At 41.8% G+C, this 27,645-nt stretch overlaps 2 protein-coding genes across 2 annotated transcripts in view; both read right to left on the bottom strand.

Moving 5' to 3' along the window:
- Positions 1-923: 923 nt before the first annotated feature.
- Positions 924-13,623, bottom strand: vamp3 (vesicle-associated membrane protein 3 (cellubrevin)). The gene is made up of 5 exons (XM_062546368.1): positions 13,497-13,623; positions 6,599-6,686; positions 4,382-4,540; positions 2,346-2,397; positions 924-2,105 (listed from the first exon to the last, which is right to left on the bottom strand). Coding segments are annotated over exons 1-5 (318 nt in total). The 5' UTR covers positions 13,499-13,623; the 3' UTR covers positions 924-2,088.
- A 7,200-nt stretch (positions 13,624-20,823) lies between these two features.
- The window catches only part of LOC134092202 (calmodulin-binding transcription activator 1-like), a 251,899-nt gene continuing 245,077 nt past the window's right edge, over positions 20,824-27,645 (bottom strand). The window contains exons 14-24 of the mRNA XM_062544992.1: positions 27,261-27,339; positions 26,712-27,063; positions 25,651-26,036; positions 25,338-25,492; positions 24,873-25,119; positions 23,955-24,026; positions 23,790-23,810; positions 23,019-23,218; positions 22,752-22,826; positions 22,320-22,350; positions 20,824-20,905 (exon numbers count right to left, since the gene is read on the bottom strand). Coding sequence (XP_062400976.1) covers positions 20,873-20,905; positions 22,320-22,350; positions 22,752-22,826; positions 23,019-23,218; positions 23,790-23,810; positions 23,955-24,026; positions 24,873-25,119; positions 25,338-25,492; positions 25,651-26,036; positions 26,712-27,063; positions 27,261-27,339 — 1,651 coding nt within the window. The 3' untranslated portion in view covers positions 20,824-20,872. The remainder of the gene's footprint in view (positions 20,906-22,319; positions 22,351-22,751; positions 22,827-23,018; positions 23,219-23,789; positions 23,811-23,954; positions 24,027-24,872; positions 25,120-25,337; positions 25,493-25,650; positions 26,037-26,711; positions 27,064-27,260; positions 27,340-27,645) is intronic.

The raw sequence follows: 27,645 nt of genomic DNA, 5'->3' as shown, positions 1-27,645 counted from the left end.
TGCAGATTGGCTGAGCGGTTGACGATACTGACCTCCTTCCCAATCCACCAATCCAGGGCCACCCACTAAGTTTAGCTACCCCATTGGCTGGAAATCCAGCCATAGAAACTCACGTTCACTGCCAGCAGTAAACTACTCTAGTGTGTATGCATGCTGTGTGGGTGGTGCTGTAAAGTTGAGAGAGGGACGAAATATTTTAAAATTTAAATGGTTTCAAAGGGTTCAGTGGGGGCACTAGTTAACCCTTTCGTAACTAGGTTTGCCAAGTCTACATATGAAATCGAGGACCTTTGAGCAGATCTTGAGGGATTGTTGAATCTTGAACAAGTCCATGGAGATGGATGGAGTGTATATTTCATGGAAATGAATGTGAATGGATTGTGATTTTATAGGTTTACTACAGACCTCAAACAAGACTCAAATAGTCCGTTTACAATGCAGTGTGTCTCTATAGTTGGCAAATAAAATAATAATAATAATAAAAAAAAACCTTGGAAGATTCATTCCTCTTTTCCCAATATTGCTAACCCCCCAGTGTTCAGTGCCAGACAGCCAAAAATATATTAAGTTGTGCAAAAAAAAGATTACATTTCATTAAAATACACAAACTAAAATGTATACAGTCAATAAAGCTACCAGTGCTTTATTAAATATAAAACGTCAACAGGTCTCAACCCTAATAACAGAAGGCACCGGTACATCACCTCCAACTGACAAGGGATTTTGAGTGATATTGACGTTGAAGCCTCATTTCATATCTAGTGCAAAACAACATAGTGGAAAAGTACTATCAGGAAATCATATGAATAACTCCAGACACAAAGGTAGTAGTCGTTAAAGCCTCATTTCATATCTAGTGCAAAACAAGATAGTGGAAAAGTACTATCAGGAAATCATATGAATAACTCCAGACACAAAGGTAGTAGTCGTTAAATTTGATTTTATTTAGCTGACTATGGCAACACCAGGAAAATGTATTTAAGGACACATAATAGAATTGCACTTGTTTACAATTTACACAAATATTCCAAAGAGATGAACATAAGCATGTACAAAAAAAAAAGAATGCAATGCTGAGATGCACACTGAAATTTGGCCAATTATTAAAATCCACACAGCCCCACAGCAAATTTAGTCACTTCATTAAGCAAAGCTAAAAACAGTTTTTGATGCAAGTACAAAACAGCACACACTGTGGGAACGTGTGAAGCTTTCCATGTCATTCTAATTAAAATAATATGTAAAGCTATGGCTGATTGGCAACACCCTCCATTCACCTCAAGACCAAACAGATGTTGCTGCAAAAATCCTGAATCAGCAGGCTATTTGGAGAAGGAAGTATTCTTGGGTGAGAAAGGCCATTACAGGCACTGGTGGACTTTTTGGAGTAAGGCTGACACATGGCAGTAGGTGTGACTGAGTGTGTGTGTGTGTGTGTGTGTGTGTGTGTGTGGGGGGGGTACACCAGTCTGGTTGTAGTAGTGTATTACATATAATTAATGTGTGTAGAGGGAGTCAAACCCCTGATAGGCACTGGTGGCTTGTGATGGCACAAGGTGGGTTGGACCTGGCGTTTGGGGCATTCATAAGGCAGAAGAGGTGGGCCCTTGGGCACCATCTGGCTTCCAACATCCGTTTTTGTGTTGGTTGTGGTCCTTAAGCACAATTGTAAATGAACCACCGGACAGCCCTCTGACACTATAGGTAGAAAAGGCACACTAGAGGCAAACACAAAGGCCCTATGCAGTGTTGTGAAACCTCTTAAACAGTCTGGACCTTGTACAGGCTCCTCGTGTAGAGAGTTGTCCATGTGAAACTACAAACGCAGTATTTAAATAAGCAAAACAAGCCAAAGAGAGAAAAATAGGCAATATTTACCTGCATGGCAACATTCATATCATAATTATTAAAATGACACATAGAAAAAAAAAACTTTTTTTTAGGATAGTTTACAAAATACCGTTGGAAACTCAGCAGGTTATTAAAGTTTAGTTGGGGGGCTGTTGACCTCCTGTCGTTCTGATCACTCTTGGCTCCTTCATCTGAGTCCTCCAGGGCGTTCTCACAGGCTGCTCCCTCTCCAATCGCTTAGGACTGAGACCAAACTGAAAAGGGACATCACCATGGCCACAATGTCATACATAGACATTCTGAATGCCTCTCTCTAACTAACTAACGCGCGCACGCACACACACATACACACACACCACTGTCACTTTGTAAGTGTGAAATGAAATGATGAGATTATGAAATTGACAATCAAACATGCAGACAGAAAAACACGCAAGCTAGTTTGAATGCCATCATTGTAGCACACTAAATAGAATATTACTGCTGATACTCACTGATAATGATGACCAGTATGATGACAACCACAGCTATCAAAATGGCCCACATCTGTAAAAGAATAAACACATGATTTTGTAATGGTATATTTGTTTTGGTTATATTGTGGTTTTGTTTATTAAAGGAAAACAGCAACAGCTGTTATAGCTTATTCATCATCTTTCTCAGAGGTAGATAAGATGATACATACCCTTCTCGTCTCTGTGCGTGCTGTAACTAAGTCTGACGCACGGAGTACTAATCTAGCTTAGTGTACTGTAGCTCATTGAGGTGGTCAGAATCAACTAAGCGAGGGCTCAGAAGCAAGAGGGCGTAAGTGACATTTCACCAACTTTACAGGAGAGTCAAAACAAATCGAACTGCTTCTATGTGTTCACAGTTAAAGACCTTTTGTTTTTGTTCAATAACTTTATATTTATAAATATTTTACTTATATAATTTTGTCAGTTAGAAACAGCTCGTCAAGAGCTTTCAGGTGATTTACATAACTCAATTTTGACCAAAATGTCACTTACGCCCCTTTGCTTCTCAGCCCTCGTAAATACAGTCTCCTCCATAAGTATTGGAACACATGCTAAAGTTGACTATAAAGAGGAATATAAAATCATCGTTTGGAAGTTGATCTTAATGCCTTAAATAAAAAATAAAAAAATGAGGAAATGTCCTACCTACTAATTTTATTTGTGAATGAATAATGTATCATAAATAAATGTTTCCCTTAAAATACAGGGGTAATAAGGACATCATTTATTTATTTACGATACATTACTCTTTTGATCCCGTGAGGGAAACTTGGTCTAAGCATTGATCCCAATCTGCAAATTAGTGAAACACACACAGGTGAGGTGAGGTGAGGTGAAGCACACACACACACACACACACACCTGCTACAGCAGTGAGGTTCACAGGAGCCGTGAGCCGTGGATGTGGGCATGGGAGAGCAGTGCTCAACCTCTTCCCCCACCTACATTTTTCCTACTGCTCGGGGATCGAACCGGCAACCCTTCGGTTACAAGCCTGAAGCTATAACCAGTAGGCCACAGCTGCCCCACAACTATACTACAGCTCCCAAAAGTGACAAAATAACTCCAACATTTTCTTATTTACATGATGACTTGTATAGTTACAATATGTACAAATCCAAAAATAAAATGAGACTCTCTAAACATACAAATACTTGGAATTGCATTCTCATTCAAGCAAAGCAGAGCTACTTGAGATGTGCAGAAGCAAAATCGGAGCTTTTCAGGTGCTGTGTGCAAATCACTCTGACTAAGTAGCAGTGCTTCGTGAAGTTTATTTCTCACAGGGACCATGCACTAAAAGCATTTAAGGACAAAGAAGGACAAGATGCTTCGCACCAGATATGACAATTAACAATTGCCCATCTTTTTGAAAAATAAAATAAAATAAATATAGCCCAAGACATATCCAAGATTATCCTGCATATTCATGTGAATGCACTTCATAATGAACTGCAACTGGATTTCACATTCAAAGTGTGACATTTAATTGTATCAACAAACAATTAAACATCACTAACACAATTTATCAACTGATTCAGCAAGACTATGCACCTTAAAAGTGTACGTTTTCAACTCCAATGCAGGGCCTTTGGCAATATTGTATCTTTCAAAACCTTTGCACTGCGCACTGCGCAGCATAGCACCATAGAATATACAGTATTTTAACGCCAGTCAATATAATATACAATTTTTTTTTATTAAAACAGGAATATTTGAAAAGGTGGACATTTTTTAATATACTGTACCATGAATATAGGCCTACAATCAAAGATGCAACGGTATGTAAATGGAATAGTGAATTGTTGGGAATTACTAAATAAAGCTGCAACTCTTTGATTGAAGCTGTATCCATTTTTTCTTTCAATTCCGAGATGAGACCGAGCAAGCAAACAATGGTCTCAAGACCGGTCTCGAGTCTAAGATCGGACTCGAGTACTACAACACTAGCACATCACTCAGTCTACATATCCGAAGGATGACCGTGTGCCCCCAATCTCTCTCTCCCTTACCTTGCAGTTCTTCCACCAGAACTTCCTCTTCAGCTTGGCAGCGTTGGTCTCAAATTGAGAAGCGCCGGCCTGGAGAGCGTCTGCTCGGTTGTCCAGCTCAGACAGCTTTGAATCTCGCTCCAGAACCTTGTCCACGTTGACCCGCATGATGCCCACCACCTGAGAGAGAGAGAGAGAGAGAGAGAAAGAGAGAAAGAGAGAAAGAGAATTTTCATGAGGGTCTGAACGTGGGGTCACATTTCCACCAGTCAGTAAATCACTCAACTCTGAATAGATAAAGGCCTTACTAATTTGCCAGTACAAAGAAAGCTTTGGCTTTTGTCAAGCAGCAAAAGTTTAAAAGGTTTACAATGATGCACAGCTGTGCTTACAAGTTTATGAACCCATGATACAACTGAAAAGAGGAATTTCTGCATTAAAAGACATCAAATAAGCCGTGGAGCTGTTTTTGTAGGTCTTGCATCTGTGTTCTTTATAGCCCCATATCGCAAAAAAAAAGTGCATCAAACCTCGTCAACAGCTTGCTCAGGGTCTCTACATGTAAAACGAAGCACCAACAATGTACATAGCGAATCTTTAGTTTATTACAGAAGACAGTTATTGTGACAAGATGACATTTATATGCAAACTGTTCACAAAGAACAATTGGGGTCCTACCAGCGTAGCTGCGAATGCACTCTTTGTGTTTCTAACTTTTGTTCTTCTTATTATCTCTCTGCCATTGGAGTCTTATTATTCCTCTGCCACGGGATTAAATGGCAGTACATGGAACCGTCTGGTGACAAATTTAGACATTTGGTACTGATTCGGGACTCTCATGATTCTTTTCATGAAGTATCATGCCTGCACCTCGAGTGCTCTAGCACCATCAACATGTCAAATTTGGACATGCATTCACACCTGTAACTCCTAAGCCGTATGTCTGATTGTCACACACGAAATTCGGTAACTTTTGACCTCCACCGAAATTGGAAAAAATGCATTTTGGCTTCTAACTGTGCAGGAAGTGACAAGTATAAATATCAGCCAATCTCAGGTTACTTGACATGAAACTTGCTGTAAGTGCTTACAGCCATGTCTCTGATGTACTGTAACAGCATCAAGCTGCCATCGCAACTCTGGCCTACTGGGCTGTTTGGCCCCCTCTTTGCTGCTTGCAGCTATATTTATTCTTATTATTATGTGTGCATGTATATATATTTATATGTGTATGAGTATGTGTATGTGTATGTGTATGTGTGTGTGAAAGACAGAGTTGGTTATCAAATTGGTTGCTCAACTTGAGAAACTAGCAGAGGAAGATAAAACCTACACAATCAAAATACATCATTACATAATAAGAAAGACCATGGAAACGGAAAAAAACCAGCGTAGCGCACACACATAACCCACATGTTCCAGTGATCCACAAACCCTGTTGAGGCAGCCGAAACTCCGCCCCCCTGCAGACGTGTGGGAGAGGCGGCCACATGCACAGACCCTATGCCTGCCTTACATAACCATGGAGACAGTTACATAAGGGACAGGAGCCTATGAGCTCACGACGGCGCTGACGCTCAAGTGCCGCACAAAGGGGGAGGGTTATAAGGTGAGGCCCCCATTTATCCCAAGATAACCCCCCCTACTTCATAACTCGCCGAGTCTTACACAAAGAGGGGCGAGACAGTTAAGAGCCTAGAGGATGGAGAAATCAAGGCTTAATAACAATATAGTTCAGGATGGAGGGAAGACAGGGAGAGTGAAGCAAATGTTGGCTTAACTCGCCCTCAAGTCAGACTAGATTCTCAAAGTTTAGAGATAATATGACTTCCTACGTTCATAAAAGGGACAACACTGTAGTTGTAAATGGCAATTGTAAGACAATTATAAAGTCAATCTAAGTAATACTGAATAATAATAATAGTAATGCATGTAATACTGTCTCACATGGCTTGAGCAACTTATACGATACCCTTCAAATTTTATCTTATATTTTCCATTATGGTGTGTAAAAAATAAAAACACAAAACGATCTAGTCTTTTCTGCACAAGCCTTAAGATGAGGAAATGTAATGATATGAGTAGCTCTTAGAAGAGATGATGTCACACAGATGATCTGTTGTAAGTGACGCACACAGAAAGAGGAGAGGTGGTGACGGTGAAATACAGTAAGGCTGTTTCTTTGAACAGTTAAGTGTGTGTGTGTGTGTGTGTGTGTGTGTGTGTGTATTAACTCACCTCATCCACTTGGGCCTGTGTCTGCTGGAGCTTGCGGGTGCCACCCGCCGCGCCTGAAGGCCCATATCCCTCTGGAGCTGGTGCTGACCTGAGAGACACACACACACACACACACACACACACTTTCTTTAACTCCATATCACCTCACATGGAACACTTTAGCAAGTGTGTTCAGTCACATCAACAAGGAACAGGCCAGCTTACGCTTAGAAAAGAATAAGAGATGATCCACATACCAAATAGCTCCCATGCACAATTATTTATTTTGTTTGTGACATTTTCGAGCCGTGTCTGAGGAAGAGCTGCACGGCTCGAAACCTCATAATCATCTCTTAGTCTTGATTTGATTTCACCCTGCAGCTCAGGCTGGAAACCTCTGCAGACTAACAATGAAGTTAAGAGTCTCTTTTTTCAATGGGGAATCATGGCTATTTGTGCAATGAAACAGGAGTAGGTGTGGCAGTTCAACTGAATGCAAATTTACGCATGCACCCATGTGTGAATGCTTCCTGGTCTCAGGATGCAACGTCACTTGCCACTGCAAAGATGACGTCCGTTGATCACAGCACTTGTGTATAGAAAATACAGAGCAGACTAATGTTAAATCGTAAAAGATTGAGCTTAGTCTGGTGATAGGCAGGCTAACACAGAGTAGGGTTGGTAACCAAAATATAGTAGAATCGATAAAAGAATTCTGGATGTTTACTTAGAATAAAGTGTCTGCTAAATTGATAACATGAGAGAACCGGAACCGGGACTGAAAAAGAAAGAAACTAATCTGTCCATTAAAAAAAAGTATTACAATCACAGAAATTATTTAGGCTAAAGCATTTTGAATTTGGGTTTGCTGACCAATTCCTAAACATAATAGCCCTTGTAAACGTAAACATCAACAGTAAATTGAGACTCTACAGCAAGGCCTAGCAGTTATTTTAATTATTTACGACTTACTGTAGACACTGAATCCTGTCATCTGTGCTTACTCTATTTTATTCCTGCTGTCTGTATATCAATTGGTCTGTCTTTTGTGTTATGTGGTGTTGAACTGATGTTTGTTGTGTTATCCACTTCATTGTTACTCTGTCAAAATGCATGTTTGTGATCTTGTTCTCAACGACGGCCATTTATTTTTGACCCCATACATGTACAGTAACAAATCCTTACGACTATCCACCATTGATAAATTGATATGGGCATCAGATAAAATATAACTCACACCCTAATGAATTACTAACTGCACAAATTCAAACTGGATATGTCTTATATACAGACAGCTCAGCAACACATATAACACAAAAAAAACCATGCAACACATATATCCCATCCATCAATGTGACCTATATCTCATCCACGCAGCATACAGCATATGAAATTTGTCTTGGTCATACAGCTGCTTAATGACCAGAGCTTAATTTCCAGTCATTACAAACAGCATTTAACAAACTGCGGGTATCAGTGCATTCAAGAATACACTGAGGAGTACACTAATGGAAGCATCAGTGTATTAATCCATATCCTTAGATTACCAAAATACATTTCAACCACAGCAATGCATATCACTGGTGGAAATGCATTTTTGCAAACAGGCAGACAGATAGAGAGATCATCACTAATAAGACAAGTAGCCAGAAGGCAGTTTAAACAGGGTACTTTTTGGCATTCATCCCATGCACCCTACGGCTAACCTACATTTCACACTGTTTTGACATTCACCTTATGGGCCATATAGTTACATTTCACATTTAAACATTGGCAGGTGGCCAGACATAGCTTGAAATACTGTAAAGAACTCTTCACTATTTCCAGACAGGATCAAGAGGATTTATGGGTTTAACACCTTACTAGTGTTTTATTGAATAAAAGAAAAAAGAAACACTACAAAGTGGTGACCAGTCTTCATCATATACTCACACAGCCATGCTAACTAAAGGTCCTCTGCATACTACTGTATTTTCAACTATCGGCAGATTATCATTTTGAATTTCATTCCAAACCTATCAACCTGTATTAATTTCCAAATGGGACTATCGCACACCACAGCAAAGCCCAGATCTACGCTTGAATCAAGGCTAACTCCACTAACTGCACTCCGTGAACTCGAGCTCCAGGGATTTTCCAACCCACACCCTTATTATGCAATAAGTCAGCGTAGTGCCCAATTGGCACAGGAGCATACACATGTAACAATGGGTGTGTGCCTGCAAATTATCCACATGGCCATGTGTTGGTGAGGTATGTTGGCAAGCCTTCAGCTTCACTGGCAACGGTTATGTTTGCTTACATAGAGTGCATGATGCTGGCGGGTTGTGTTGGCTGACATAAAACAAACTGTTTTAATGGCAAACAGGAGTCAACAACAACAACAAATCATTTTCCACACAGCCATCTCAAATGCATTTGTCACTACGGTCTCTTAACACCCTCACCTATGCAAACTACAGTGCATCCAAAACATATGGACTGCTTGACCTAAAGAATGAGCCGTATATTTGTATGTCCACACTTCCAGGATCAAAACGTCTTACTGCTGCCATCAAGTGGCCATGATTCTTAACTCCATGGTTGTCCATTGCACGCCTACCATCATGGATGGCATATGGCATACACCCTTACTATATTGCAAATGGAAGAAGCCAGATACCAGACCTGAACCTATCAGAGCTAAGTGTAGCCTTTAGGGAGACTGCTCACTGCAGCAGCTTATTCATAGTGATTCCTGAGCTACTCAAACATTCAATCAAGCAAACCTGCAACTGCGAGAGTGAGCTCAAGATTCCACAACCACTTGTTGAAAGCTTGTTCCAGACACCCATAAGAGTGCCTTCTGCCTTGTGAGCATAAGGTACAACCTTTTACACAGAATCCTTTTCTCTTCACAGGGATATCTATTTAAGGCAGATTACTGATAGAACAATGGGGCATTTCAAGGCTAATTTAGCTCTTACAAGACATTATTTCTTTCTTCTAGACTAGAGCTTCTGCTCAAGGTTCGGAGAGGTGCCTTGATATTAGAGGCTTCTGCTGCTAAACTGAGGGAAAGACATTCTTGTGAGTGGAACACTTCTTTTAATACATAAATAGGCTAACTCAATATTCCATATTTATTCAGCCCTCTATGTTTATCACGTTGCTACTGTAAAGCTGAACTGGTCCTGGTCACCTAGCTTAACTGCCACAACAGGCAAGTGTTTTTTTTCCTGTGTGCATTCACACATAGTAATGCAGTATATGACTTAACACATATTAGTAGCCCAATTATTAAATGAACATAAACTAATGAAATGGACAGCATTCCAATTTAGTTACTAACTACTGAGGAATATTGATGCATATAAACTCGGCTCATGGCATCAGGAACAGGAAGCATTAAAAATCAGTACTAATATTTTTTCCTCATCTGTCTAAAAGGTGTTTGTTGCATTCAGTAGTCAGTCTCTGCAGCTTTCTCACACAGTTTTTATGTTTAATTTAAACAGAAGCTGAACTATTTTTTCAGAGATTTTTAAAAATTGTGCTTCATTGGTGGCATGGTTCCTGGTAGGCACAGGGAAAAGAGAGCTCATCGTTGCTCGATTTTAATGTCACTGAAGTAATTAACAGCATCTGGTATTTTAGGGGAATTCTTACTGTGTCATTAAGTAAGTTACAGGTTTTGAACATGGTGTCATCTGAGTGTTCTGACTACTGTAATGTCCTGACTATTAGCTGCGGTTTAAACATTGATTTTGCAAAATTTCTTCCGCTATGAGGTTAAGACAGGGGGGAAGTTAATACGGTGTTAATATGGTTTTGTTTCATAAAATACTGTCCTGCGGCTTATACACAATGCTGCTTACACGCTGGAAATTACTGTAGGTGTTTTATAGGAGGAAGAAGTCGGCTATTGCACTAAATTGGAGAAATGAGGGACTGGACTGTCTTCGCTGTCCTAACGTCTGTGCAATTATGTCTGAAACAGTATGTTGGGGATTTCTTCACCAGTTACACATTTTTCAGTCGTTATAATTTGTATTAATGACAGTGAGCAGGCAAGTGCAAAATGAATGGAGGTCTATGGAGCTGTACACCTCAAAATTCACTTTTCTTGGTATATAATTTTTGGCTCAAAATCGGAATGCTTCATCCCGGGGTGATGGGAAGCCTTTCAAATGTGTCAATTCAAATGCTTGTGCATTATGGGCAACAACGACTTACCGAAAGGATATCAGTACTCGTTCATTCAACTTTCGACCTATAATCCATATTGTTCTTGCAAAAAGTACAATCAAATCTGAGATTTCTCAACAACAATCAGGTGAAAGAGACAAATTAGCTCCATAGACCGCCATTGTTTTTGCACTTACTCGTGATCGCCCCTTCGCTTTGTATTTTCCTGTTTACATTGTAATGTATGTTGTGTGTGGTGTCTTAAGCTGCTGGGACCTTGAATTTCCCCTTGGGGATCAATAAAGTATCTATCTATCTATCTACCAACAGATTGCAGGTACAATGGAGTAAATGAGGAGTGAACCGGTTCTCCTTAAATGGGCGCTGCTGCTACAAGTGACAATCATATTATACACAATGCTGGGAATGCTGAGCACAATAAACATCCTTGTTCTTACTTCGATGAGCTGACCGTGTAGCTTAATCCACAGATGTGGCGGAGCACTGTTTTTGTTATGGTTTGATAAGAGTAACCCTTTTTCTTAACTGGTGGGTCGGGACCCAAAAATGAGTGGGTTGCGGAGCTTTTATTGAAATCCCATAAAACTTGACAAAAATCACAACTCGCAATGCATATCTATGAAGCCGTAAGTTGAAGTTGACGGAGTATGTCTGCCTGCGCAGAGCGACTAGACTGCTAATCTGCTTTCAATGGGTGGAGCCTTCGATCAGTCAATTGACCTGCACACAACAAAAGTGCACCAAATTCAACACAACTAACTCAATACACATAGAGGAGGTCCGCATCCTTTCTTTTGCAGACATTTCACGATTTCACCGCGGTATTGTTTTAGTTTCGAGTATCGGGATATTTATGCCAGGTACTGTATCGAAGTCATAATTTAATATTGTGACAACACTAGTCCGAATGCATGAAAAAATGAGTTATAGGAACTGAATGTTCTTTAAACTGTAAAAAGTCCCTACAGTGAGAAAGGGCCTCTTAATCTTCTCAGTTCCTCTCTTCACTGAAGGACCAAGGAGCCACCTGAAAGAGCAAGCCACAGTCACAAGGCAAGGCACAGGCATTACCTTCTGTGGTCAAGTCACTACTTTTTGTGGTGTGCTGTCCTCAGACACAAAGACTGTGCAACTCAGATTACATACCGAGGTTACTATAAACTTTCTTTCAATTGAAGAATTAAATTACATTCACACACCCTATACCTGATAAATTCATTTTAAGACTATTCATGGCTTTCATCAGGTCCCTTTCCACAGGTTTAGAAAACCAAGCACCTAGATTATGAATGCAGACTGACCCACCTATGGAAAGGGATGAAACCCATGAATATGTATCTAAATGTCAGATAGTGCTATAATTTGAACATCCATCTTCAGAACCTGAAAAGGCAGGGTCATCTACATTCGAACCTGTTCAGTTGGTAGTAGGCTACATGAAGCTATATTTTACGAGGAATCCATTAACATATAGTGCATGCTGTGAGCTCTAAGGTACTGAACGGGCCACCGAAAACCAATCTATGGGATAGCGGCATACTGTCATTCAATTCTCTCGAGGAAAAAGGAAATCCCGCAGGAAAAGCCATCACGTGCTGTTTTTGAGGGACCCCACCCGGTGAAGTGAGTTAAGAGAATCAACCTCTCTCATTTCACAAGCCAGAAAAGCCTCTTGGCCGACCGAGGACAAAATTCACTTCATGGTTGGACGTTATTCTGGACTAAAATAGTGAATGACACATGAAAAGAAAACAATGTGATACTGTAACGTTATAACAATAGAATTCAGTGTGAAAATGATCAGGGTTGTCGCTGACCAACACAATCAATATTAATCAATCCCTCGTTGACAAAACCATAGACCTGACACGCCCCGGAAACCTTGCTGTTATTCTTTCACAAATCAAAATGATACAGCCCTTGTACATAATGATTCTGGGTGCGTTAGGGATCAAGTATGAGAAATTGGCCCATCTTTAACTTTCTTTACCCTTGACAGCATCAGGGTGCCACTAGCTAACGTTAGCTGCCGTAAGGGATAACTCTAACGTTATTCTTCAGCATTTCTACAGTGACCTAATCTCAACTAATTTGAGACAAGTTTTCTGACAACGCGTTTTTTCACAGCTGCTGTCGAGTACTAAAACAGCTGCAATTCTTAGTCTCGTTAGATGGAAAATAGCAACAAAAATATAGCTTCTAGCTAACTTCATGAGAGAAAGCTTAGTTACATTTATTTTAACCATCTCCAAGCTAGAAAGCAGTGTATTGTAACGCAGGTATGCCTTGACAATAAAGGAAAAACGTTACCAAAAATAACGTTAACTCCATCTAGAATAATCTAAACTAACTTTTGTCATTAGCTTATTAGCACTAGTTAGCTAGGTAGCACGCATACACAAATAACATTTTCAACAAAATCTAGTATCTACACAGTAAGGATGATCTACCAAAATAACAGTATAAGACGTTATCAAATATTAAGTACATTGGTTTAAATATTGGCTTACGGCTAAAATGATGCCAAGATAGCTAAGATAGATAGCAACAACTTGTTGCTTCGCCGACTCAAAAGTTCCTAACGTTATCGGTTGCTTTCATGGCACCCAAAAACCTCTCCCAGTATGGCTAATGTTAGCTAAAAACGACATGGCGTTGCGGCTGCTTTCTCTCAAACGTCAATTAAAACAAATATGTGGTGGTGTTACCTATTAAGAGTGAGAATACTTACATGATTATATTGTACTGCCGCGGTTTGGTGGTAGTTAAAGCTCCAGTAAAACTGTACAACGGCAAGAGTAGTATCAGTCTCTACGGTATGCAAACTGACGTTACTCCTTCTTTTCCTGACAGTAGTGTTCCACTCTTAAAGGGCCAGTGTCATTACTTTGCTATGAACAGTATGAAGTCCGAAATCTATCTTTCAAATGGTTATCGACAAGAGGGTCATTTCAAGAACCTGGAAATGGCACCTTGAAACAATTGGAAACTATTAGTTCATAGTTCAAGACATTCCCAGAGAACTTTAGTTCATCATCAATGTATGGTGACAGTGACACCCAGGTGATAGGCTATGTGCCATGTCAGCTGAGGTCAGTGAAGATGGGCCAAGTCAAGTGGGATGCTGATTTGGATGGAGAATCTGTGTAGGCCTAGCTGGGAAAATCAATCAGGCAAACTGAATGCTTCAATTACAAAACCACACACATTGTCCTTTAGGGGATAAACATGTACAGCGGAAATCCTAAAGAGTAGGCTATAATAACCTGTTTCCTGAGGCTTACTGTACAATAAAAAAACAAAAGGCACACTGTAGCCTAATGAACCGTGGTGCTAAGGAAATTGGCTAGCATGCAGTAGTCACAAAAGTCATGGGTTTGATGAGCTAGCCACTTAACCCTGAGCTGCTCTTGTTCTGGTCGACTGGCCCCTGTAATGATAATAATAATAATAATAATAATAATAACAATAATAATAATAATCATGGTGTACCTGCCAAATGTGCCACATCTGACTTATGTGACGAATGTGACTTATGACCAAATGAAAGGGCAAAAACCTCAATAGATGAATAGGAGTGAATTGATCATTTATTCTATGGCTTACAGAACAGCTAGACAGACGAACACAGCAGGCTGAGCTAATGACAAATGGCTTTTTAACAAAGTATTTTCTGTAAAGTCTTCTTTTGATAACATTGTCACTGTGACACTGTTCTGGTGTCATAAGTGTCCACCAGATGTCACTCTTGACTTGGGGATGAATGGGCAGGTTATTTTTTTTATAAGGGACCCATACTGTCTATGTATGTGAGTAATTCACTGAATATTGAGTGGTCTTGGTGCTGCCTCTGGAGGTACAGTAAGTACATCTAGAATGATTGTAACTAATAGTGCAGACTCTACACTATAGCTTAATTGAAGCAAGACATTAGAGGAGGATGTGCTCTATAGCTTTATATTTCCAAACCCCAACAAATGGTCAGGACTTGCCTTAACTGACATTCCAGTTTTGAGTCAGATGTTTTGACAGCCTCTTGAGTCATACAATCAACTCATCAAAGCATAAGTATCTGATCATCTAATTATCCAATCATGCCTCTTGGAGAGTGAATCATGCACTGGCCACTGGTAAGTAAAACAGTCCAATGGCATGACTATCACATTGACTAACAAAGCAAGGGAAAATACGTATATTGGAAGGGAACAAGCATGGGGAATGCTAAAAAAGGGTGCCGGAAAAAACACCACCATGGCAGACACTCTGTCAGAATCACACATTCTTGTGTGTGCCAATGACATTAAAGCTCTCCAAACATATTTTGCCAGTGTTAATGTCAATATGTAAAGGAGTGTGTAGCCTACATGCATGGAAAACATCAGACACAGCAAAATAGCAATGTTCTCATTTTTAAGACTTTATTTTACAGCAGAAATTATATAAAGCATTCAGAAAACATTTTCCATATTTTAAGGGCAATTCAAAATGTTTTGCATGGCTTCAGCAGCTGAATATTCTTTTTTTTTTTCTTTTTTGTTCAAACATATCCAACGATTCAGTGATGCTCTTACATGCACAGTTACAAAAACTGAAATCAAATCCACAAGAGGGACAGAGAGAGACAGTCAAGGGAAACCGAACATGGAAACTCAGTGGGTGGGGAGAAAGCGGGCCATGAGAGGAAGGGAACACTTGAGAAACAAACAAAGGGAAAACAAAGGTCTAATACTAGCTTCACATGCAGAGTGTTGATTGCCCGATGCCTTCTAAAAGAGCAGGGTCCATAGCTTAGCTTTTTTTTTTTTTTTTTTTTTTTAAATTATTATTATTTTCATTTGAAAATGATGAAAACGTGCATTTAGGGGTCAGGTTATATGAAATCATCTCCATATACCACCTTAACACCTGGCTTGCTGATGTGGTAATTGCATAAGAAGAAGTGAACTTGGTGTATTTTGTATATATATATTTTTTTGTTTCTGCATTCTTCACCAAACAGTTTATCTCTCACAGCTCCTTTAGACCTAAAGCTCACCTCTTTAGTGACAGGAAGTGTTTTATTGCTTTGTATGTATGTGAGAAGCTTTTTAAGAGTGTTTTTCCATCCCAGCTTGTGTTTCTATTTTCTCTGAGTTTCAGTGTTGGGCAGGAGTCAGAACAGAAAGGACAGAGTTCACTGTTCATTCAAATGAGTTTTGCATTATCAAGTTGCCTACTAGAGCATGACTGTTCCCACTCATTCAGGTCTAGTAAAATGGCAAGGTGACTAAAATTCTATATCTCTAGGTCAGTCAACCATGATGTGCAGCTACATGGAACAGACATAGCCATAATCTGTAACTGTTTGATCATCTGAAGGAAGTCAGATCATATGCAGAAAAGAAAAAAAAATCAGTGGCCATACATATATATCCCTTCAAATTGTTAATGGAGTTAAGATGTGTTTTTTAGACTAGGAGTGAATTTCTAATTATGTCACATTGCATTGGGATAAACAAGGTTGAAAATTAGTCTGGTGAAGATGCCTGCTATCCCCCATATTTTACATTTACAGTTTATTCATTTAGCAGACGCCTTTACCCAAAGTGACATAGAGTGCAATGGATGCATACGTTTGTCAGTACATGTGTTCCCTGGGATCTGAGCAAATGAACTTGGCACTGCTAGTGTCATGTTCTGCCAGCTGAGAAAGAGGGATCACGTTGGAAAACAATGTATACCGTAAGTGGAGAACACCACACCAATAACATCTTTTTTGTATCTATCTATCTATTCAATAAATACTGAGGTTTACCACTAAGCATCCCTGTGCAGATTTGGCAGTGCTTTACTACTTGCTTGCTTACTTACTTCCTACCTACCATTGTCAATGTCTGCAGCTTCTGACACCTATCAATCAACTTTGATATTTGTGTTAAGAAAATCAAAGTTTTCTGGGTGATATGAGGTGACTGATCTCCCTCCCCTGCCCCCCGTCTCCACCAACCTGCACCCAGTGACCCCAAGCGGTGCCACTGCCCCCTCCCCTGACATCTGAGAGTTTGTGACTGAGAACTCAACCCTGTTACTCCCAAGCAATGCTCCTCTGGGCGTAACCCTGCTCCTTCTTGAACCCTGAGTGAAATATAAGACACGAGCTTGCCCATATCTCTAAGGGAGCCCTGTATACAGAGTGGCCGAGCTTTGAGCAGTCGCGTGTGTGGCATTGTGTGGCCGAGAAAAGCAGCACCCTTGATGTGAATGTGTCTCTGTGGTAAAGTGGAGTCATGCGTGCGCATGGCATGCTCACGCTGATAGCCAGTGAGATCCTGGAGGTACGTACGTATGCATGTCACAAAATTGGAAGAACATCTAAGCCCCAGGTACAGGCGGGTGGGAGTGAAATGAACGTGAGCCAAATCAGGAAATGAGTTTACAAGTCGTCCTGATTTTTCACACGGGCAAAGCAAAAAATAAATCTGTGTTCTGACCATGACATCAAACTCATACCTTCTCTCTCAGTATAGTAGTGGTCTGAATGTGGTGGTGGGCAAATGAGATGTGTTTTGGTGGACAAGTGTTGCATGGTGAATTAAGAGACTGTTCCCTGCAAACCTCTGAAACATATCAGTTTTCAGAACATTGAAAGATGTGGTCTCTCGGAATCCGTGATGGGATTAATGAGCGTGGGCAGAATCTCTGGATGTACAAGTGACTCCATAATCCACATGACTAGAGGGCAGTTTCATGAGTGAAATACAAGAGGTTTATGGGCACTTGGCAAACTGGCAGCAATCTGTGTCTAGAAGAGATAAGTCTATTCAGAACATGCTTTGGAGAGAAATAAATCAAGCAGTGGGCTAAAAGAGATTAGATCTAATTTTTGTTTATCCTTATGTCTAATATTTTCTTCTGGTATATTTCGCCATACACACTGAAAAGGAAACAATGACCCCACTACAGACAGAATATGTAAAATCCTGATGTTGGCTTGCTCTTTAGGCTAGTATTAGGCACTTTCTACATAAACAAGTCACGGTAATGCATGTGGAAATCAAAAACACAATGCAAACGAGGAAACCAATGCGAGAAACATAATTCAGACCAATAACAAAAAAAAAGAAGAAATTTGTATTGAAGATTTCAACAGCCCAGGAACGTTTCCTTCAAACGTATGCCATTTCAATTGTTCTTACCATATTGTTAGTCTTCAGGAAATCTACTGGTCTAAAGTATACTCTATTTCTGGTTCTGGTTAAATACTTCATGTTGAATACAGAGCACAAAATCCATCCCTATTCCGTCCAAATGGATTGTAGTCAAATCCTTGAATGCCAAGCTACATCAAGCTAATTTTCTATGTGTTCCTCACAAAGGTGATAGACTATTGCCTTGTAGTTGCAGGAAAGAGGTTTGGGAATAAATCATTTTTTGTGGTGATAGAATAAAAAATCCTGAACATAAAAGCAGTTTATTGGGGACAGACATTCATATCAAGTGGATGAAATCAAACCTTGAGTTTCATTGAATTTTGTGGTGCATTTTCACTACATTCTGATCTGTGACAGACTATGCATCTTGATAACAACCAGTGGTGAGTCTATCTTTGATTCCTTTGGCTGATATCTCCCTAATGGACAATCCTCATATTTCAACATCCTCTTATCCTTGTACAATGTTACAGTAGTTTAAAATCCTCTGTGGAATATTTCACTCATGTTCAGCATTAAGTGTAGGAAAGGTGATGTTGACTGATTGCTACTACTGCCAGTGAGTACTGGAGACTTGAGTGGTTTTCTTTCGTTGGCAAATTATTAAGATCTTTCAACATGATGGTGAAAATGTGGCATCATGATGAGGTAACGTGACTTAACGTCTTGTATTCTTGTGATCATTCGTTCTTGAGCATAAAGATTAAATAATCTCCTGTTAATCTATAGAGTATTCACATTGCTGGGCACCATTGGCAAATAAAAAGGGTTCAATATATGTGGTAGCTCAAAACAGATAAACAAGTAACTAAATCATCTCTGGAGGGATTCATTTGCCTTCCTCTAACTCTACATTGTTTTCTTTTGTCCTTATTCTGCAGAAATGGCATGCTTCAGTTAATGCTCCTCAAATGAAAGAAAAAAAGGAAAGAAAATGTTGCAGTGAAATCATTGGAGTTCATTGTACAGATTATAGCCACTAATGTCATTTTTTAAACATATTTTGTGTCTGTCAGGACTCATGCACATGGCTCTGTCTTTGCGTCAAATATTTACATTATGTACAAACAGTACAACCATACCTCATGGGCGTTCGAACAAAACTATACAATATATTTTTGTTTTTGTCTCTTATCATGTTATTATTACCCCATTTGTGAATAAAATAATATATTTTCTTAAATACAATCCTTTTCAGATAAAGGTTCTGGAATTCCATGCATCCTCACATCAATTCTTTATGTACAGAGGCCGATCAATAGTCAAAAATATGGATTTCATCTCCAGTGAGAGATCTTAAGTAGGGACCTTTTGGAAAGTCTTTAAGAAGTCAAGGCAATGTTATGTGATCCTTCCCCCAAAAGCCATTTTTTAGCTTTCAAGAGTTCATCAAAATAAAATGACAGCAACAATGATAACTATTGATACCACACCACAGCACAACAAAGATGGCAACTAGCAAAAATATTGGCTTTGTGGCACAAAAGAGATTTGACCTCTAGAAAACTCTAGAAATAACTAACATGAGCAAAGATATTTGAAAATGAAAACAAACATATGAAAAGTACAAATTTGAGCAAAAACAAAGTTGCAAGATACAAAACTAATCATGACATGTCATTTCCCACAACAGTGGCATTTTCCCATGACACTGATAAGATCTGTACTAAAAGGTCATCGTCGGAAAGAGAAGTAGCAGTCAACGGGGAGGTTGAGAACGACGCCACAATATAAAAAATAAGAACTCAAAAACACAAACTTGTTACATCAGCATGCAGGAGCCGTTGTTGCTCAAACACATGCATTAGTCTCAGGTTAAAGTCAACAAACACAGGACTCACAAAGTCAGGCCAGCGGCGAGGTGACAGTAAGAAAAGGATTCGTTAAAAAGTCAGTGCGCGCACACACACACACACACACACACACACACACACACACACACACACACACACACACACACGCACACAGACACACGCACACACATGTACACGCGCACGCACATGCGCACACGCACGCACGTACGCACGCACATGCACGCACCCACATACACACACGTACACACACACACGCACACACACACAGGGATAACCTCACATCTGACTTATCCCTCCCACTCAACATCACCCGATGCCCCCAAAAAGACACAAAATTTGACACAGGCACTCCACCACACCCCACACTGTCTTTGCCCCGACCCCTCCTACATTCATCTGTGGCCAACCCCTTCCACTGAACAAGAGGATGGCTTTGTCAGAAACAAAGATGGGTGAAGTTCATACACTGAGCCTATGGAAAATAATTGCATGCATATGGTCGAGGAGATGAGGCAGTTCATTTGGTTTATGGTGTCTTTTTTTTTGTTGTTTGTTTCAAATAGATTTTTCCTTCTTTTTTTTTTTTTTACAAAAAAATGTTATCAGAAGCAGGTTCCAGCATGATTATGCATGTATATGCAAAGTCATTTCCGTCTGAAAACGCTCATGTTCCATATCTTACACTTGCTACCAAAAAACACCTTAGACTTCAGATGTGTTTCTCGATTCAGTATTCCTTTCTTTTATCCTTTTGTTTTTGTCTTCCCATCTCTTGATTTTCTTTTTTTTGCTCTTTAAAAAAAATCTATGAAGAGTGCAAAAATGCCATGGATTGAATATTATATTTCCCCAGAAGAGTCTTGAGTTTGACAGAACTCTCAGTTCCCCTTGATAGAAAGAGAAAAAAAGATGCTGTAGCTTTTAGTAGACAACTGTAAGTCGTAGTAATCACATGTGTATCCTTGTTTTTGTTGTATACAGAAGTTTGTTTTTTCTCCGTTGTAAAATGTTCATCTCCGGTAGAAAGAGGGACAAAAGGGAAGGGGGGGGGGGGGGGGAGTCTTTAGAGATGTCACACTGTGGGGGGGCTCTTCGGCAAGCTCTCATGTTCCCTGGCCTTTCTCAATTCTCTCGCCCTGGGGGGGGGGGGGGGACACAAGGAGGAGGAGGACACAGAACACAGAAGAAGCAAAGCTGTCAGTCATCAATAGTTGATTCCAGCTGTTCGATAACTACTTAGCACACTTTGTGGTAATGCAGAAATACACATGACACTTTTCTCTTAAAACAATATCAATTCATTTGATAGATTCATTGAATTGTTTGAACTATACCGCTGTCTTCTGAATTCAAATACAGTTAGAAAGTGTTGCAGTGGGGTTCTGGAAAGAAGGATTAGGGTCACAGATCTACAGTATGGAAAGGTTCATCTAGCTCTTATGCTCTTAATTGGACTGTAATTGGACTACTTAGGTCTTGCGCAGCGATGATGGTCAGACTCAATATAGGATGATCAGTGTGATGGACTACTCCTAGCTCTTGCGCAGTGCTGATCAGATCCGATATGGGATGGATTGTTTTGTCACATTACCTGTCATAAGTCATTGTTACCTTTTATAATATGGCAAACAGCTTCACTATAAACGTCAGTTATACACAACAAAGGAAAGTAACCCATAACAAAGACATTTTACAGAGAAAAAATACAGCAAAATAACTTCCAACTTCCCAGTTGAACACTGTTTATGAATGATAGACACATTGGACAGTGATGGTCCTTAGGTGGTTCACAGTGGTTTTGCTCCCTTGACTTTGAGAGCAGGAACACCCACACATTTCCTGTTATACCCGACACCCCGGAATCATAATACAAGACTAGAGGAAAAACAGGCAGCCAACAAGTATTGACATCATTGAACACAGCATGCCCCCTATAAAGAAAGCAAGGCCTCAATCTCTTTTGGCAAGTCATGCAATGCCATCACCACTATCTGGCAGTCCATGGCTAAGTGCTCCTAGAAGCGTCATCGTCATGGCGAGAGAGACAGCGGATAGGAACATGGGAAGGGGGGATAAACCAGAGCAGAAGGGAAAGCGCTGGGATACTAGTGCCTCGTTAGAGCCGATAAAACTGGTTTCCCACCCGCCCCCCTTCTTGCATTCAAACTACAGCGGCTCCAGCAGGCAGCCGACATGCAAGCAAGCAGTAAGCAAGAGAAACTGGAGAAGGGGCAGGAAGGGGGAAAGGAGGAGGAGGAGGACAGGGTGGAGGAGAGCTGGAGATCAGAGAGAGGCATGGCAATCAGAGAAAGAGACTGAAGAGAGAGAAAGAGAGAGAGAGAGAGAGAGAGAGAGAGAAAGAAGGAGTGATCATAGCAAGAGCGATTAATGAGACCTTCTTGAGGATAAGAGATGGCAAGGAAAGTTAGACAGCGAGAGAGAAAAAAATGAATGAAACTCAACTAAGAGGAAGAGAGAAGAGTGGACTTATAAGGGAGAGAGGGGGGGGGGGGGGGGGCATAAACTTGGAGATGCTGCCACTGCACTCACCCGTTTGAACAGTCTATGGTCCATCAAGGGGCTTAGCATAAACAGTAAAACAACACCAGACAGCTATTAGCACACACAGGGCACTGTGAGGTGGGGTAGGCAGGAGGGGAGGAGGGCAGAACAACACAGGAAGTAGCAACAAGTCTGTGCTGTGCTAGACGGAACCCTTAACCAGCCCCATAACGCAGCCCATTGACACTGTGGACTCTACAGTACGTCTCTGACTGAGTGTAATTCTGGGCCTCGCTGCTAAAGTTCTAGAACATCATGCTCAGTGTCACAACTGGAATAGTGTTTCTGTTAAGACTATAGACATGCCAATGTATGTGTACAGTACAATTGACCCCTGTACTTTGCCGATCAAGGTGGAAGTAACTGAATATATTGTTATTGAAGAAAGGGGGGGAAAGGGAGAAAGGCGTTCATGCTCACCTATGACGACATCTCAGGAGGAACCTCATAATTTTCCTGGCAGCCTGGTCTTGCCTCTTTGTCCACAGACTGCTTCTACAACACACACACACACACACACACACACACATACACAAACCAAAATGTGGATATAGGCACCCAGCCCTGCTGCAGTGGCATCGTTGTGTACATTCCAACTTCCTCTTTTAAGATGCTCAATGGTTTTGGAGTCATTTGGGATAAGGGTGTGGGTGTGGGGGTTGGGGTGGGGGTGGCGGGGGCGTCTACCTGAGCTTGTGCTGCACCAGGGCAGCGGTGCGGGCGCGGCTGGGGAGGCTGGGGCGGCCCAGCTCCTTGTAACTGCGGTAGTACTGCTGGATCAGCAAGGCTGCGCGCCGACTCTGCTGGAACTTCTTCTGCTCGTGGTAGCTGCGGAACTTGCTTTGAATCAGGATGGCGGCCAGCGTCATCTTCTTATAAAGTGCATACTGGTGGAGTCGGGTGGGAGATGGGGAGAAGGACAGTTACTAATGGCCGGGTCAGATTACACGATTCCAGCCCGATTTTAGCCCGAATTTGTCGTGACCGACAAGTTTACAGCATCGTATCCGATTTCAAATGGTCGGGCACGACATCGAACGCGGAGTGAATCTTATAATGTGACATGCTTCACGACTTGCGATTTGTCGTTCACAATGTTCTAAAACAGCCCGACAAAAAGTCTGGCTTGTCAGAAATTTGACGGGAGTCGTATGACGCGACCGATGCTTTCGGTGTATGTGGCCACTCTCCCGACCAAGACGCGGAGAGGTTTTCATGGTTCTAAAATCGTACAGTGTAGATCGTAAACGACAATCGTGAGCGACAAAAAAATCGTATAGTCTGACCAGGCCATAAGAGATCTCCATTCTTAGCAACATATTGATGGCTAGCCCTCAGAATGCACAGCAAAGCATTTCACAAAGCATTTCCCTTCAAACAGGGAATGAATAAACTCATTTTTTTTTTCATTTTCTGATGGGAAAAATATCCCAGAACTTGAGGAAAGCGTCCCATTACCTTCAAGGCTATCCAGGTCAGCTTGTGGGAGAGAGAGGGAGGACGTGAGCAGAAGATGCATTTGGTGCACTGCATTTGAATACTTCTCTCCCAGATCACTTACAAAAGGAGCTGTGGATGAAGCTAGTGTGTGTGCTGAGAATAGTCCGTTTTCTAAATCCATACCTGTTTGTATTTTTTATAACAGCGCTGAATAACAGCGGCTGCCACTTCCTGCTGTTCGCGCAGTGGCTGTCCCTGCAGGAGAGGGAAGGACAGGGAAAGAAAGAAAGAAAGAAAGAAAGAAAGAGAGGAGGGGGAAGGAGGGAGAGAGAGAGGAAGAGAGAGGGAGAGAGAGAGAGGAGAGGAGAGGGAGAGGACAAATTAGCATTGATACAGAGACATGAAAGGCAGGGTCACTGTTTCCTTGTTGTGAGTCCATCTTGTCCAAGATCCAGTTGTGTCATTTCAAGACTGAAACACAAAAGCAGAGAAAGAGAGGGGGGGGGGCAGGGATAAAAGAGAAGAGATCCTGACCAGTGCCAGAGCTCCTCTGAGATATCTGGAGAGGTGAAAATAGGGAGATATCACAACAGTGGATATATCAACACAGGGGGGGAGGGAAGACGCTTTAGCTGAAGCAGTGGTGACACAGAGAGACAGCGATGCAGATCATTCCTCGTAAGCAGGCCATGCTAGTCTCAAGCAGCTCTGCCCATGCTTTACACACTACCAGTGACTGAGCCTGATCTCTGGAACCAAACCACTGACAAACAATTGAACACATAAAAGAAAAAAACTAAATCTGGAACACAGAGGACAGAAGGGTACTATTAACCCTGCAGTCCAACGAGTGTTAAGAAGTCTCTACTCCCTTTTGTGAAGTCTTGGACAAACCTCCACGTCTGCAGAACCAAAAAAAAGAACCAAAAAAACAAAAAACAGAACAAAAAAAAAAAACACTTCCACATGACAGAAAGCCAAGACCGACAACCAACACCAGAACAAGGGAGACAGCACAGTTGCCCACAGACAACTACTACAAAGAGGTTACAACATTTCTCCGAGGACACAGAGTGGCTTTGGACTCATCCAGAAGCCTACCTTATACTTGCGGAAGGTGCTCTGGACCTGCCGAGCCGCCTCGTACAGCTCCCGTTGCTCCGGGTCACTCAGGGCCAACTGGGCCAGGTCCTGCTCCGCCTTGGTGTGAGAGACGCTGAGGAAGGCTGTCCAGTCGGCCAGGGAGGGGAGACCCAGCTTCCCCAGGGAGCCCTCCAGTTCGGGGGTCCCGCTGGACGAACAGGAGCCCAGACCCGGGATGGTGCCAGCTAGTTTGTTGTATGGGAACCTAGGGTGGACACAAAGACCAGGTCGTTTTTTTTTTTACCTTTGTGAGAACAATATCCTTCATAAAAATCTGCAAATTGGGCATGAAGGTGCATTAAATTAATAAAAAATTTAGTTTCTAACTACTTCAACTTAGAAAGCAATTGCTGGAGAAAGTTTTCCAGGTTCAAGCGAAGAGAACCCCATGCACACTCTCATTGTGGGGATATTAGAACTCACCGTTCAGCATCACCAAGGTAGCTGGCCAACCAATTCACTGTGCTGTTGACTGCAGAGCTGTCAACAGGTGTGGCGTCTTTTGGGACAAAGTTCTCTCTCTTGATGCGTTCAGGTGTGGCCTCAATAATGTGTTCAGCTAGAGTCATCATGTTCATCTGCAAAACCATAAGGAATTCATGAAGGAATCCACTGGATTTTAGATTATTTCCACTGTCTTAACCACCAGGTTTGTTTTGGTTTGATATTCTTTAGGACAACTAGTGAATGTAGACAGTTGAGTTGAGGCAGTTGAGTTTTAGAGTGACGTCAATACCTGTAGGTCCTCTGTGTTTTCCATATTCTCCTGACCGGCGAGCAGCTCGGAAACATCTCCGGCCCCGGACACCTCTTGCATCCTCAGTCGGCTGGTTAGCCTCTCCTTCCCCAGACTGCCCCCTCCAGAGACTCCGGCCCCCTTCCGGCCCGATCCCGCTTTCCAGCTCAGACGACCAGCGGAGGCCCCCTGCCTGGCTCCAGACTGCCCCCCATCTCTGACCTCCCTGTCGGCTTTGGGGGGACTGGATTTGGGCCGTTGACTCAGCTGTTCCATGCCCAGAGATGAAGCCTCGGGGTTGGGCTTGTGTTTCTTGGTGACTGGGCCATCGCCTTGGGTCTCACTGGCATAATAGCTGGAGGGCTCAGACCTGGGTCTTCTTAGATCTTTTAGAGAAGAAAAAATATGTGAAAACAAGACTGCTTAGAGTTCACAGGCACTCACAATATAGAGCAAGTACATCCTTACACACTACATTATCACACAACAACAAAACAAAAACAAACAAACTAGAAATGAATGTTGAATAAAATGTTACATAATAGCCATCAGATGCTTATATATCACTCAGTGTGTTCCAATCTCTCGTCACTGCTGTATCGGCTAGGTACAATCACCCTTGGCAATCAACAATAGGACATTTGTTATCTGTTTGCCCAGACCAGAAAGTAAACATCAATCATAAAACCTGTTTAAAGTTAAACCTAGAGTCATAAATCACTAGCAATGCTATATGCAGAGGTGGAAAAGTCCAGCTTCAGAAAGTAAAAATCCTACCACATATCTATGCCAACCACTCATTTAAACCATCTGAGTAAATCCATAGTAATCCATAGTAAACTAAGGAGTGAGGCTGCCAATATGGCTGCCCGCGAAGTTTTCACGTCACAATCCCAAGCCCTATAGATGAGATCACCTGTTAAGTGCACAGGTAAAACCATTAAATGACTGGACTTTTCCACCTCTGGCTATATGGCTAGCGCTCCACACCTCCAGATGATGAGACCGTGCTCTGCCCCCCTTATGGCTCCTCTCCGAGCATGACAGGTGGCCAGGTGTACCTTGGTTGGTGGTGGTCGTGATGGAGCTGGAGCTGCTGGTGTTTGCCGTTCCCCTCAGGCTGCCGGACAGCGCCTCTCCGCCCCACACCTCTACCCAGCTGTCTGCGTGCGGTCCGTCCAATCCGGGAGGGAAGGCCAAACTGGGACTGGACGGCCGATGATGATGATGATGCTGCTGCTGCTGTTCGTCCCTCTGGAGGTGTTCCAGGCACTCGGCGAGGCGCGTGTGGCCGCGCGAGCGAGCAATGGCCAGGGGCAGGCGGCCCAGGGAGTCGGGGATGGCCAACGCCCGCCGGTCCCACTTGTAGAGGAGCAGCGCTGCCTCCACGTGCCCGAGGGCACACGCCCACATCTGGAGAGACAACGTCAACACGTCTGGTCAGGGACCGGAGCATCACAGACTACAACCAGATGTTGTTTTTGAGACGCTGCACCACTTAGTATCAATGTGGGTCTAGCTCACTAGGCTACCTCTTAGTATCAGAGATGTTGGATTTGTTTTCATTTACAGTAAGCTTGAATATCTGTCACCACCATCTCGTCACTTACCAAGGGAGTACAGGAGAAATGATCCACATTCAGCGGGTCCACCTCCAGTTCCAAATCAATGCTGTCTGCATGCTTCGTGCTGTGGGCAAGAGGACATCAAATTCAAATATCACCCATATGTACTCCTGAATGTAGCCCTTTTTTAATTCAAACTTATTTTACTTCTCATAATTCAATTTCTAATAACCTATTCTAAAATGTATGCAAGTTCTTGAGACACTACATATTAAGGTAATACTCTTAAATTGAGACATGAAATATTAAGTTACAGTAATCTTGTAATCCAGAGATTCAAACCAAAGATTCTAGAACAGAGCGAGATGGATCAGTTGCGTCTGTTCTAGAATCTTTAGTTCAAACTGACGCCTCTGCTTTTGTTTATGTC

This window comes from Sardina pilchardus, chromosome 9, assembly GCF_963854185.1.
Source record: "Sardina pilchardus chromosome 9, fSarPil1.1, whole genome shotgun sequence".
NCBI lineage: Eukaryota > Metazoa > Chordata > Actinopteri > Clupeiformes > Clupeidae > Sardina > Sardina pilchardus.
Note: the sequence above shows the minus strand (reverse complement) of the source record. Positions and strands in the feature narration are given on the sequence as shown.